General features: G+C 39.2%; 1 protein-coding gene across 1 annotated transcript in view; it reads right to left on the reverse strand.

Moving 5' to 3' along the window:
• The window catches only part of PCDH15 (protocadherin related 15), a 731645-nt gene that overhangs the window by 74243 nt on the left and 642928 nt on the right, over window positions 1–14474 (reverse strand). Inside the window, exons 28-29 of the mRNA XM_082765483.1 lie at window positions 9216–9325; window positions 7918–8058 (exon numbers count right to left, since the gene is read on the reverse strand). Of these exons, the coding sequence (XP_082621609.1) occupies window positions 7918–8058; window positions 9216–9325 (251 nt within the window). The remainder of the gene's footprint in view (window positions 1–7917; window positions 8059–9215; window positions 9326–14474) is intronic.

A 14474-nucleotide genomic window follows, 5' to 3' on the forward strand; every position in this document is an offset into this window, starting at 1 on the left:
AAAAAAGATAAAAAAAAAAGATAAATTATTTTATCTCTGGATTCTGAGAGTTGAAACCCAAATTTACTTCTTCGTGTTAATTCTTGCAAATTGGCACTCCTTGTGATTGCCTCATGCAATCAAACTGCAATTATGCCAGCCAGGTGACAGAAGAATACATTTCACCCTGGACAAAGCATCACAAAACTGCCATGGTGGCCAAAGGACGAGGAGAGAAGAAATTGGAGAGCTACAGCTGCCTTCCTTCAACTGTAAAGAAAATTCTTCTCTACACACTAAACATGCAGTCAGTATTTGATGAGCCAACAGCTTCTTTAGTTTTACTGTGCATTTTCATCACTAAGACGTATTTAATGGCTGTTTTTTTCAAATCAATACCTTCAACAGTCACAAAGATTGGCCAGTCTGCCATACAATACTCTGCAATGGAAGTTTCTGCACCATCATCTCCTGCAAGGTCTCCTGTGTCCCATTTGTCTCCTCTCTTCTAGACCCCAGTGAGACAAGTCACAGTGTGCAAAGTACATAGATCTGCAGCTGCTTTTAAGCCATCTTTAGCTTCTAGGTACCTAACACATTGCATGCAGCGCTCCAGGTAATCAATCTCTCCCAGGACTAGAAGTTGAAGCTTTTGGATTCTTTCAGCTTCTGCAATTTGCTTAAGGAAAGTAAAAATACCCAGAGAGCTCATCTTAAAGGGAACCTGATGATCCTCTGAAAGAGATAAAGCTAGTACATCAGGAATGACTAACACAAACAAAAACAACAAAAACTCTAGGGAGATGGTCCGAACTACTGTGTACTAACATTTCTATAAGCTTTTCCCAAACACACTGCTATCACTGCTTACCTAAGTAGTGTTAATAACGTGCCTGGATCCATGTGAACCTGCAGTTTCTGGCCAGATTACAGAAATCAAGTTGAACTAAAGCAATGCTATTTGAACACTGGGACAGATGAAGGCTGTAGTTAAACTGTGATTTGAGTGCTACCAGATTTGTTTTACACCATGCATTCACCAGCGGTACTACACTTGTCTTCCACGATATGCCAAAACGGCCATTGATACAGCTGCTCTTTATACATCGCTAATTTTAACAGAGAACATCTGCATCTTGCTTAAGCAGTGGCTGCTGGTTCTGCAGGCAGTAACAGCAGATTCTTCTCTTTTAGAAGTTCATTTTAATCAAACTGAGAATGCGAATGCAATTGGACAGGGCTCTATAATACTTTGCTTTACTACCATCTTACAAGTCTGTTAAGCCGACTTTGTGCTTTGGCAGGTGAAATGAACTGAACTGCAGCTGTGCTCAATCTCGCCTTACTAAATTTGGCAGAACCAAATAGAAATCAGCACCAATTTCTGTTTTCAATAGGATTTTCATCTAAATCAGCATGTGCCCAATAAGCCTGGAGAAACTATCATGCTGTAGCCGATCAAGAACACCACACAGAGATCAACGAGGCTCTGACGAGACATACACAGTGACATATTTGGAATAGCACTGATCCAAGGGCTGATTGAAATAAATGTAAAATGTTTTTTTTTTTTTTTTCTCCTGAATAAACAATTGAAAGGGAGCTCATGTTTTATGCAGTTTCTCTAGAATACATTTCTTTGTGGCTCAGAGATAACTGAAGTCCATCTCAGTGGCTTTCAGGGAAACTACCCCCAGAGGTGTGTGGCAGAGAAGGCAGATTTGCAGCCCTTCAGGCTCTGCAACATATTTTGCCCATCTGTCACAACTCCTACATTTGCAGATAAGCATGGCAGCCAACTTGTAAAACATCACCAGCATGAACTTTACAACACATTTGAAAATAAAAATTCAAGACTATTTGAAAAGACAATAAATAATACAAGGATACAGAATTCGTTTTCATAAATTTAACTTAGAAAAACTATCATTCCCAGTTATTGCAGAGCAGTTGCAGAATTGCAGTTACAAAACTAGATTTGTTTCTTTTCTCTTTATGATTCCCTAAGGTTTATTTTGTGATTAGAACACCAAAAACATGACAGGAGAAAGAACTGTTCTCCATTTACTCTCCAACACCCATGGCAAAGCACTGCCTCCCAGCCAGGATTACAGGACCAGTTTGACAACAGAAATGACCCCCCGACCCCAGGGCAGCACCACTGTATACCCGTGGGGAATCAGCCTGCACCATTTCCTGCTTGGGGCTGGGCCCAAGGCACAAGATTGTTCTAAATGCATGAATAAAACATGTAATTATTAAAACAAAAGGTACATTTTCTCTTAAAAAAATCTTTTAATGCCAAAATAAAACCCATCTTTACCAAGATGGCAGGTTCACTCCTGTAGTACTCAGCACACCTGAGTGATGTGAAAGCTATGTGGAAAAGCATTTCTCCCCCCCAGCTGGTCTAACACTCTTGAGGAATTTTACCTCTTCACTTCCTTGTTTCTACTCCTAAGTTGATGTTTAATAATAATTCATGCTACTCTGAATTCCGTAGTGCCCCTGCTGCAGTGAGGAGGAATATCTTGTTCCAGTTCTCCCTTATACCTCCAGCAGACTGCATGCAGACACAAAGGGGGCACTCGCAATTCCTGAAAAGGACATGTGCTTATCAGGACAGTGCAAGCACGACTGTAGAAATGACAGATTTTGTTTGCTATGGTTTTCACTTCTTGTTAATTCCCCCTAAAATATGGTAAAACCATCACATAGTTCTGTAATTATTATTGCATCTCTAGGAATTTTTGATGCTTATTTGCTGCTCGTCCTCACCCTATTAACTGGGACCAATCAAGTCAAAAGAGTACAGGCAGAAATAAAAAGGGGATGCGGGAAAGATTACAGTGAAACTACAAAGGCTGCCAGAAGTTTCCAAATGAAGATGCAGGTGACAAAATGAAGGATGCAGGGTAGAGCTCCACCACACGTTCAAGTCCATGACACGAGAAACCCCCGTTTTGCTGCCATCATGAGAACACTGCTTACTGGGGAGGCACAAGTTTTAGAGACAATGAAAGCAGGAAAAGATAAAACCTACAGAAGAGAAACCTGCAGCCAAAACTACTCCCATCTGGTCTCCCTCTCAACATCGGGTTAAGCAAGAAGCAGTTGACATGCGTTACTTGTAACTAAGACAAGCGTCCCAGGCAGCACTGTGACAGCTGGTAACACCTTCGCCTCTGAAGACCTAATTTTGAAACAATCTGTTTGCATCCACATCCATTTGCAGGCACACACTGGAACAGCCTGGAGGTACTTTGTTGCGCAGCCATGGAGGACGGGTGAAGCTGTGCACAGACGGCAGCGGTAATTCAAGGTAAGAGAGCAAATGACACATGTGCAGACTTGGGGAATGAAAAGAAGCACTTTTTTCAGATGCTGGAAACTGGGCAGTGGAAAACATATGGTTGCATCCTATGTTTATGTTCTCTGAAGGATTTGCCAGGCCCTTTTGTCCATGGTGTTCAAAAGCAAGTGTATTCTGGCTCTGTTGCATGGCTCTTCTCTCCAGATCAAAATGGGAAACCCTGTCACCTCCCATCACAGTACACGTTTTATTTGTCTGGCACAGACACCAGATGCTCACAAATTCTTTGATTCTTAAAACTGGGACCAGGACTACTTCAGTGGTAAAACCTCCTCCTTGTCTTTACAGGTCTCCACTGCTCCTCCTTAATGTGTTTGGGCAGCACTTCCTCTTCACTCGTCACCCTGGCTTCCCCTGTCCCATCTCCTCCTGCCCTTCTTCTTTGTCACAGTTATTGTTCTGACCCCTTTCCTCCTGGGTATCAAACCTCAGGACAACGAGATGATGATGAAAACCTTGCCAACAGCTGGCTGCTCAAATGAGAAAAAAATATGATATTTTGCCAGTTCTTGTTCAAGAAGTACTTTTGGTTTAGTAAATGATTAATTGCACTGATACATTCCCTTCATCTCACTCCTTCTGGGAGGAAGGAGCTGCTCGCTCTGTGATTGATCACAAAGCAGCACCTTCAAATTGCAGAACACGTCCCGCCACACACAGCCCTGTAATATTCCCTTTATGTAACTGTTTTTCTGTTTCTCATCTTATCCAGTGAGGGGGAACCAAAAGCTTCAAGTTGGAAGCTAATGATCACTATCCTAATTTGTCCGACAGTATACCACTAGCCCATGGTTTATTGTGATAGGCAATCTAAGCAGCAAAGAGCAGAGACAAAAAAAAGTAAAATAAAAAAAAAAAAAAAAATACTGCAGCTAAATTCAACTGAAATAGAGAAATCCATTAATAGTTGAGGTCATTCAGGGTTCAGCATCATCAGATGCCAATTCCTCGGGTTAGAATTTCAACCTTTTAACTTCACTATCATCATCAGAACTGACGTTTCTTCTATTCAAATGAAGTATAAATGCACTGTAATTTCACTTACTAAGTTTCAGTGAAAGTAACTCATTTTAGGAGTTCAATTTCACTGAATCTAAGAGTATGATTTTGCATGATTTAGCATCGTATTTTAAAAACCCAGTTTAAATCACCAATTTTATTTTCTCCTTCTCCAAAGGACATCTCAATTTACTTTCTTTCCTCATTTATTTATTCAGTTATTACTACACTATCAGTTGGCACTACCACTGAAGGACAAGCTTAGTTATGCTTAATGCGTATCATCCACTTTTCCATTGCAGAGATGATCACTCAAAATCCTTTTACATAGTAATGTAGTTAAGAACAATTTGGTAACAAGCTTCTGAGTTTTGTAAATTTGGCACTGTTTTGTAGCTGAGCATCAGTGCTGGCTCCAGAAGGGCTCACCACTGCAGCTCCAGAGGAGGTGGTGCATTATACTTCAATGTCACGTAATTCTAGAGATGTGCATTCAAAGTGACCTATCTCCAGAGAGGTTCATCATTTCACTGTCACTGAAGTCCATGGTGGTGCATTAATTGCATCTCACCTACTTCTGCTCTAGTTCATTGGTTCTGTGCCCCAGAATTTTGAAGTAGTGTATAACCTGATTACCTCTTATCAAGAAAGGAAAAGGTGCTGAGAAAATGGAAAGGCATACATCATACAAATAGGGAGTAGGAATCAATCCATGAGGTCAAGGAGTCTCTATTACAAAGACCTAAGTGATTTAGTAAGCCAGATACTTGTGAAGTATTTTACAAATAGTATCAGATTCCTTAGCTATCCAGCACAGTGCATATTGGAAACTTAATATATGCTATACACCTGTGGATATCCACTCATACACAACATGCACAGGTCTTTGTTTAAACTGGAGTTTAACCACCAGTCATTATCAGGTGTCCCTGAACCAAATAACCCAGCCAGCACCTTTTCCAAACTGCTGTAGAGGTGGGAAAGCTGCTATAGCGTAGACTCCGGATGGGAGGAGGGACACAGAGGCCAGTTCTTCCCTGACCAGCAAGACTGGTCAAAAAAGCAGAAGCATGCCCAAAGACCTCTGCCAGAACCTGCCGGCTCCCCTGCCTGTTCATCCATGTGAGATAGAGACCTGCAGAAAGCTGAATGCTGAACAGAAGGCCTTACCTCCTTGCTGTGCATGGCCTAGCTGCATTTTACAGAAACACAACCTTAACCAGACCTCTCCCAGACACAAAGAAACGAAGTCAGCTGGCACCGGCTCTCTTTATCCTTCTCCAGATACATTAATGGTGGCGGATGTAACAGCACACAGAACCTTCCATTGCTGTTAATGTGATTCAGCTTCTGACCACTGAATAATCCCTACGTTTTATGCCACAGACACAATTCTCTGTTATGAAGAACAAATAACTACAATAATACACTCTCATTTTCCAAAAATCTGCTGCTTACAGGGGTAGTATTGGAAAGTCTGACAAAGGTATTTTAAAGGCAATCCCCTGTACAATCTCTCAGGTTGCAGTCTATTACCACAATTTTATGGCATATTCGCAAATATTTATTAACCTCTGTAGCTTCAAGAAATTTTACAATCTGCAAGAAAGTTTTCATTGGGTACCAATTTCAGTATTGCAAACAGTAATTACAGTAGCACATTTATATTGTTTGTAGAAAAAGAATTGCACCCTATTTTAAATTTTATCCTTAAAAATCTGAATTATAATCTCTAATCTGTACACTGTACTCCTACGAACATGCACCAAACAGGCACAGAAGTAAGCTGGACATGGCTTTTCTAATATGCACAGCTATTACTGTATTCATTACTACAATAATTACAAGACTAATTACAGAATAGGACATCAGAATCAGTTAAGCGTGCCCCTTCCTTTGCAACTCACTGACTGTTAACTCTGTGGATCGCCACCCGTGGCATGGGAAACACTGTTTGTCATGGGACTGCTTTGCCACCTCTGACAACAGGGTGGCACTGTGGCCCTCTTCCTGCCAAAACTGCTGACACAGGTAATTTCTGCCTGCAGTGAGGGAGGAAGAGATCACACTGTGCTTGAGCCATGGTGCTGCCTCTGAGGGCAGACAGCACAATGACCATCACTGTCAGTGACTCCTGGGGAGTCCTCAGCTCATGTGAGGGGGAATGCAGTGAGATGGTACGGCAGCATCCCATGGGCAGATGTTTATAAATGAAAGAAGCTGAAGTTTTCCCTTCAACCTTGTATTTCCATAAATTGCTCATGGTCAGGATAAGCCTTTATTTTTTTTTTCTTCCCCCAATGCTAAAGACTTACTCTGTGATTAACATGGGTGGAAGTGCAGAGGAGAAATAAGCTGCAGCCACTTGTAACAAATCTGACCCATAGTTCATATTGGAATAACTGACAGCAAAACTAATGACTTGAAATAAACTTACAGTCAATTTTGAATGAAAGGAGAAGGTAATATTTTCACAGCCTTTAAATAACGTTCAATTCCTCACTGTCCTAGAGAAGTTTCTCTGTTCGACATTCCCACACCCCAGACTTATTGCCATCAAGTCCATGATGCTCCTTAGCTAGAGACAAACAGATCAAAAAATACAGCAAAAAAAATTCTAGGCAAATATTGCCCATGTAAAAGCCTATAATATTAAAATACTTTTTTGGGTACAACTCGAGTATTACCGCTTTTTAATTAAGGCTCAAATGTGGCTTAAATAGGAAGGTGTAAAAGATGGAATGGAACACTAAGTGAGATAAATGTCCAAAAGCCCGACTTCCCAGACCTTCTCCTTACAGGAAGCACAATAAAAACACCAAAACACCTTTCAAAGTAATTTCATTAGAAGACGACAACCATAAAAGAGGGAGAAAAAATCCCTTCTAATGAGAGCGCCAAAATAGAACAATTTGTAAACAAAACTCCTTTGTACCTAGAGATGCTGCAAGAAAACCTCCTGTCCATCCTTTCCTCCAGTTTGCTCTCAGTCACTTGCAATAACCTCCACACAGACCCTCAAGGGTGCTTAGGGTGCCTTTTTCTTCCTGTCTGCCTTACTGTTTATCTGCCCCACAATCCTCTTTGTAGAGTCCTAACCCTTGCTGCTTCCCATTGCTCCCCTCTGCCTTGTGCTCAGCTCCTTCAGATTTACACATCCCCATGGATACAAGTTCCCAGCTGCAGGGAGGAAGAGTTTGTATCTGTGCTGCAAAATGTATTTATGAAAAACCATTATATTCCATCACAGAAAACTTTAATTACACTGAAAACATGTGGCTTTCATCCTTAGCTCTCTGATCATATACAAACAAGTCATGTCTAGATCACTGAAAGCCCTGTGTAACACAGACATTATTTGTGAGGCCTTAGCCCAGGACTCGTCAGCTCCATGCGTGGAGGGCAAGCACAGAGCTCCATTAATGCACATGCTGCCTTTTACATACCATCATCAGCACTGTATTTCTGAGAACACAACAATAGCTAGAGTTCAGTTATCCGTATTCTCAAAAAATAAGAACAAATATATTAAAAAGATATTCAACAGTAAGGATTTCAAAACTTACTTTTGGAAGGGACACGCAGATTGGATCGTACCACTTGTAATGAGTCTGCTTGAACTCGAAGTTCATAACTTTTTACACTTTCATAATCCAGAGACTTTTTAACTGATATCACACCTGTTCTGTTATTAATAGCAAATACATCTGAAATCCAGCAAAAAACAGAAAAGCAACCTTTTAAGACCTATAAACATTTTTTTAGGCAAAACATTTATATGTCATGATGTCACTATTCTCTGACACCATCCTCAGAAATTCATCCTCATCCTTCCTGCCTCAGGATTCTAAAATCCCATGTAAGCCTTCTTGGAAGCCATCTTCAAATGAGCACAGCAGCTGAATCTGAACCTAGTACTGGAATAACCAACTTGAGGAAATGCTGGCAAGAGCAGACAACAAATGTCTGACTGCCACAAAAATGAGGATGGGAGTTTTTCCACATCTCTCCAAACAACTTATAGTGTAATTTAGCTTAGGGATTTTGAGGTGGACCATGGAAAGTAACTGAGAAGGATGCAAACAATAGGAAAGATGGTGTTGTGTTTTTTTTTAAGTATCCTGCTCTAATCTAACACTTGTGGATACCGTATTGTAGAAGTCTTTAATGTCTTCAAAAAGATTTCTCAGTAAAACCGAGAAATTCCTATTTTCTTTTTGATATGCCACAGATTCATATCATATGGTACTGATGTAAATTTTCACATCAGTGAAAATTTGTTTTTTAACTGTCATTGTATTCTGCTGACAAATTGGAGGAAGATAAGTGAATTTGGCTAGCTTATGAGAATGGCCAGCAACAAGAATGAGACAAGTTTCACAGTAAAAGTTATAAATCAAGTCAGGGCCTCCTTCAAATTGTAGTTCTGCTTTCTTCTGCAAGTTTAACAATTCCTTACTTCAAACTATCAGTTCAAAGAAAAGGTTACACTTACGCTTTTCTCTATTTAGGTGCTATAGACAGCACACTAGAGTTAGGGCATATATATTTCCCCATGGAGAAGATGCACATCAGAGAAGGATACAATTTTACAGTATTAATAAAGAGATGTATGGTGTAAGTGCAAGCTTTATCTAAAGCAAATTTGCTACTTTTTAAAGAGCAAAATCTTCTCCTGCACATGTATTTGTATATGGCTGATCTTGAGAGGTTTGACAACAGTAACGAGAACAGTCCCTCCTGCTTGTACAGTCAAGGTGGGATTACACTTCAGCAGCTTTATTTCTAATCACTGTTTCTTGAAAACATCAGATGCATGCACTGTGTTCAGTATGCTCACTAAGACCGAAGTATTAGTACTTACCTTCTTCATTTCCTGAAACAATTGAATATACAATAGTCTGGTTCAAGGCAGCTGCCATTACAACAGCAACCACGGTTCCTTTTGGTGCGCTTTCACTCACTGGTGGGGGCCTGCAGAATGGAACAGAAGTATTTGTGTTATCTTCCCATTGCCTGACCATCAGAGTACTGATAAACCTACTATTCAGGTTAGCAGTTACATCCATCCATCACACTGCCAAAGCAGGATGATCTTTTATTAAGGAAAAACATATTAAATCTCAAATGAAAAAAAAATAAAAAATGTAACTGACAAGAGGTGACCATATACAGATAAAACAGTCCTTTGATAATGAGAAATGGAAGTCCTGGAAATAACGAGTAGAAACTAAAGAGAAACACAAGAACCATCAGGCACTGATAAACTGCAACCAAAATTTATACCATAACAAGTCTGTTTTAACACTCACCTGTACCTAAGGTGTAAAAAAACCTGTAAGCCAATCAAAATGCATGCAGGAAAATTTCTGAATGGATAACCCTCTTTAGAATTTAAACAAATTGAAAAGCCACTTCCAAAGGATTTTCCACTCTTCAGAAAGATCTGGAAGTTGTTCTGCTAACATATTTTTGTCATAAAAGACAAGATACTTTTCAGGAAATTAACTGCCATCCAGGAATACATACACATCTTTTAATCACTTAGAAAACTGTTTCTGATTCAATGAACACTGATGTGTGGGGAAAAAAAAAAAAAAAAAAAAAAAGGATTACACCACTAATGTGTATGTTGTCCTCTTCATACCCTCCAAACACTGAAAAATGAGTGCATAAAAATAATGAGTTTCCTCCTGAAAACCAATAGTTACTTACCTCTCTCTCTCCTGTTGTTTAAATGCTATTTCCTTGGAAAATGCCGTAACACCTTGAGATGCTCTCTCAAGGAAACCACAACTACTTCCAAATGAAAATGGAGATCGTGCTAATGAATTTCAAAACAGCAGGTGTATTTCAGTTTTGTACTCATCTCCAGAATTTTGGACAGAATCTATGCCTTCCCTCGATTCAGGGAATATTTTATGCAACCCCTCTTTCATCCTCCTCCAGTATTCTTCAAATACTCCACCACACCCCACACTTTCCCATTCCACAGGCAGAAAGTTGGATTCCCAGTTTGCAATCCTAATTACTGAAACCAGATCTGCATTTCTCCTTCACACACTAAGAGATCAAACAGTCTGCCTTTGATTACAGACTTTTTAATTGGGATGAATCACCACAAACCCAGCACAGGCCCTGTTTCTAACACAACTGGTCCTTACACCACCCATAAAATGTCAAAGGCAAACCATACCCATGACCCACAGGGCTGTGATGTACTCTTACTTCCCTTGTTGTGACTTCTTCCATTGCTTTATCTGCCTTTTTTTTTTTTTTTTTTTGATCCCTGTAGAATGTCCAGTCCTTCTAAACTAAACCATGGTGGGTGAGTTATCAATTCTTCTAATTCTTCTGAGGAGCCCTAAGCCTCCCAGTACACAAATAAAGGGGGAAAATACTTTTCCAAGCTGAACAACACTGTACTGAAACATGAGCCTTGATTCTTTTGCAGAGTAACACCATGGTAAGCTCACTTGTACCGAAATACAAATGCACAGCAGTACATACACATAGTACATCACCCTGGCTCTTATTCTTCTGCCTCAAACATGCTATCAGCAGTAGATTATTAAATTATTAAATTCATGATTGCTATTTAATTGATTAAGCTACAAAACTAGTGTTACACAACGTTTATTAACATGCACTTTACAAATGCAAACTTCAAGACAGAAAAAAGGCTGTCAAATCTGAAAACATTTCAAGCTGTAGCTCTTTTGATGAGGTCAGAAATGCAGGCCAGTGAGAAAAAAAAGATCCATTTTATGTTGCATTACATATTCTTTTGTTTTCTTTCTCTTTTAAGGCACATGATTTGAACAAAAACCTTTTTGACTGTATATTCAAAACCTACATTTCATCTGAAGCACACTTTCAGCCTATTCTTTTAATGCAAATGGCCTTGTAACCTCCCCTCTGACACAGCTGAATTCAATGAATTGACAAATCAATATCAATTAGAAAGAGGCTTTTGTGTTTGCTATGAAAGGCCATAGAGGAAGCGGACAGAAAACCACCACAGTAATGGGATTGATTTAATTTCCCTGATTTAACTAAGGTGACCAAGTTCAAAGGGAGCAATGCATCAGTGGAATTAAAACATACAGCTGGTCTCTTAACATTTTGCTGAAATGTAGAGAAGCAAAGTAGTAAAAGACAAAGGTATGCAACTGACAATATACTGTTCTTTATCCTGTACTGCAAGCTCTAATAAGCTTTCTTTGGGAATAAGCTCATTATTTTCCAATTTTTGAATGACTATGATCTACAACAGTGATTTGTGTGTGTGTGAGAGTAGTAGACATACCATTAAAAGCTATTTTAGGCAACAGGCAAGGACATTTTGAGGCAATAATTTTGCATTACTGAATGTCAAAGGCTGGTTAGAGAAGACCTGACAGCAGCAAGGCAGTTCGATCCAGTCCAAGCCACCCAGATGAGGCTTAGACTGGGGTACAATGGAAACCCCCTAGGATCCCCAGCCTCATTGCAGAGCCACCCCACCTGCCCAAGCCCTTCCTAACAAGCTGTGGTAGGAGAAGAGGGCCCCAAAGTAGCAAAGTATAAAAAGGAACAGCCTCAACTGCTTTGTGCCACATTGAGATAAGGCCTGTATCCGGCAGCCTCGGATTTGGGAAAAATAACATGCTTTCAAATGGATCTAAAACTGACGTTCAGTAATACGCCTTCTGTCCTACTCTTTGGATTTAGCTCCCCCAAAGAAGTTTAAGAATTGCCTGTATTTCTCTCTTCGAGACCTCTACTGTATTGCTTGCTGCCTTCATGCCATAAACTGTTTGCCCCTCAAAAAAAGACAAACAAAAACAAAAAACACAAGACAAAAAAGTTCATAACCTAGAAGAAAACCAAGATTAAAATAAATCCATTATTTAAACAGAAAAAAAAATACAAGTTATAAAAATGTAGTTATCTTTTAATTTGCTATATCTCAATTATTCTAATCTTGCATCAGAGGGGGAAATGAAGACAGAATACATATTAAAAACACACTGGTAAGGTATAATTATTTTTAAACCCCAAAGCATAATTTTAACTTTTCCTCTTTTTCTCTTTTTCTTCCTTTGCTAAACAAGTCAAACTCTCATTCATTTTTCAATTTGTCTGCTATCCAATATGCTTTAAATTCACCATGAAATTTTTCTATCTCCAAAAGCATGAACATCAGATTTAATCAAAAATTAAATTTAAAACCAGCAAACCCAATAATAAATTGGAAAATTGGTTTAGCACTGAAGTTTAATAGCATGATGTGTATGTATGCTGTATTGGACACTTCAGACAACTGTTTGGTGGATTTTATTTTAGTTCATGGAAGCCCACCAGCACAGGCCAGAAGATAAGCAATTTTATTTTATTATGTTTTTAATTACTTTACTAAAATTCTCATCTTGACTTGATTAAAAATGTCATTTGGACCCCTCCTAGTAACATCATCTCCCTCTAACATGACAGCTTCTAGAGATGTTTTGGCCTTAGCTACTTTTAACTCTCAGTGGCATTTTACCTGAAGCTTTCTAACTGAAACCTTTCTGAGCATTGTACCCACTCCTGCACAGATTCTTTATCTTAATCTTTTTTTTTTTTTTTTTTTTTTTTTTTTGTCTATCTGATTATTTGCACTAAAGAAAAGATATGTAAGCCGTTTAGTGGTAGACATGACAGTCTAGGTTAATGGCTGGACCTGATGATCCTAGAGGTCTTTTCCAACTTAAATGAATGATTCTATGATATATATATATATATATTATTATTATTATTATTATTTATTTTTTTCCTGGAAAAAGGTCAAGTGTAGACAGAGCAATAGAAATTTCAAAATGAGGCATGCTAACAGTGAAGTTATATGGAGACTAAAATAGCTAGTAACAGATCTACAACAGAAACATTTAAATAGGCCACAATTGAATTTTTAAAAACATGGAAAAAAGTAAGTATAAGTTTAACTGGTACACTGAAGCAATAATTAAAGAAACAAATGACAGAAGTATAATGATGGCAGCTCTTCTAATGGTTTCACCTACATTTAGGCTACCTTGTTTCCTGCCCTGGCTCAAAAAAACAAAGCATCTAACCATATTTTAGAGCAGTAATCGAATTCTCAGTTTCCAGTTTGCATAACTTTAACAATCTGAACAGTTTGACAGAGTCTGTAATTCTTTTTCTCTGGAAAAAATTACTTTGTCCTTCACTTGATGCATTTTCCAAGCAGTGTATCTCCACAGTGGGCTGAGAAGGATCATGTATTCCTTACTGTACTTAACATCCTCACTTTCTGTCTCAATTCTCAAATTGGTTCAAGACATTCTGACCTTTCCATGGTATTTATCTCTGAAACAGATGACAAGGGAGTTTGGACATTGTTACAGTGAGCCCCTGTCACAACCTATTATCTTTTAAACCAAGTGTCAGATTTTATTCCCATGAATTCTCAGTCATCAGGCATTATGCATGTGTGTGATTCCACTGAACTTTATAAATGAAAGCTGAGGTCACAAAGAAATAAATATTTCTGTCAGGATTACTACGAAAGCAAAAAAAAAAAAAAAAAAAAAAAAGGAAAAAAATCCCTGTCAAGCAGAATGTAGGGCTCTCTCACATATGCAGATCTGCCAGACAGACAGGTATGGACAGGATCAAATCCCAGGGCAAGGTTTATGCAGTGGTTTTGTGCTCTCGTAATATGCTGCCAAGAGCTGGTAGGGGCTAATACTGCATTTCTGTCTGCATTTCTATTCTGCATTCCCATTCCTGGAGTGATTTACTTCCACATTTCATCTGACTGAATGTGGATTTGAAAACAGTCGTTCAGCCCTGACCCTCAACTACACCAGACACAGCAAGGCAGCTTCCCTGCATGAGCTGCACCCCATGCTGCTTCTGGTGCAACCTGGGCAGCACGCAGCTGCATTCACCACATGGTATTGCACGGAAAAACACCAAGAGAGAGTTTTCTTCTCGTTTGGCATAAAGTAGTAGGTTTTAGTAATTGTGATGCAGCATGACTTAACTCAGCAAAACAGGACAAATGGGTGATCCTTCTACTGCACTCTAATCATCAAACTCCCTGGTTTATCCGTGCAACCACGCTTCAGTATCTGCT

The sequence above is a fragment of the Aythya marila genome (genome assembly GCF_965140915.1).
Source record: "Aythya marila genome assembly, chromosome: 7".
Classification (NCBI taxonomy): Eukaryota; Metazoa; Chordata; class Aves; order Anseriformes; family Anatidae; genus Aythya; species Aythya marila.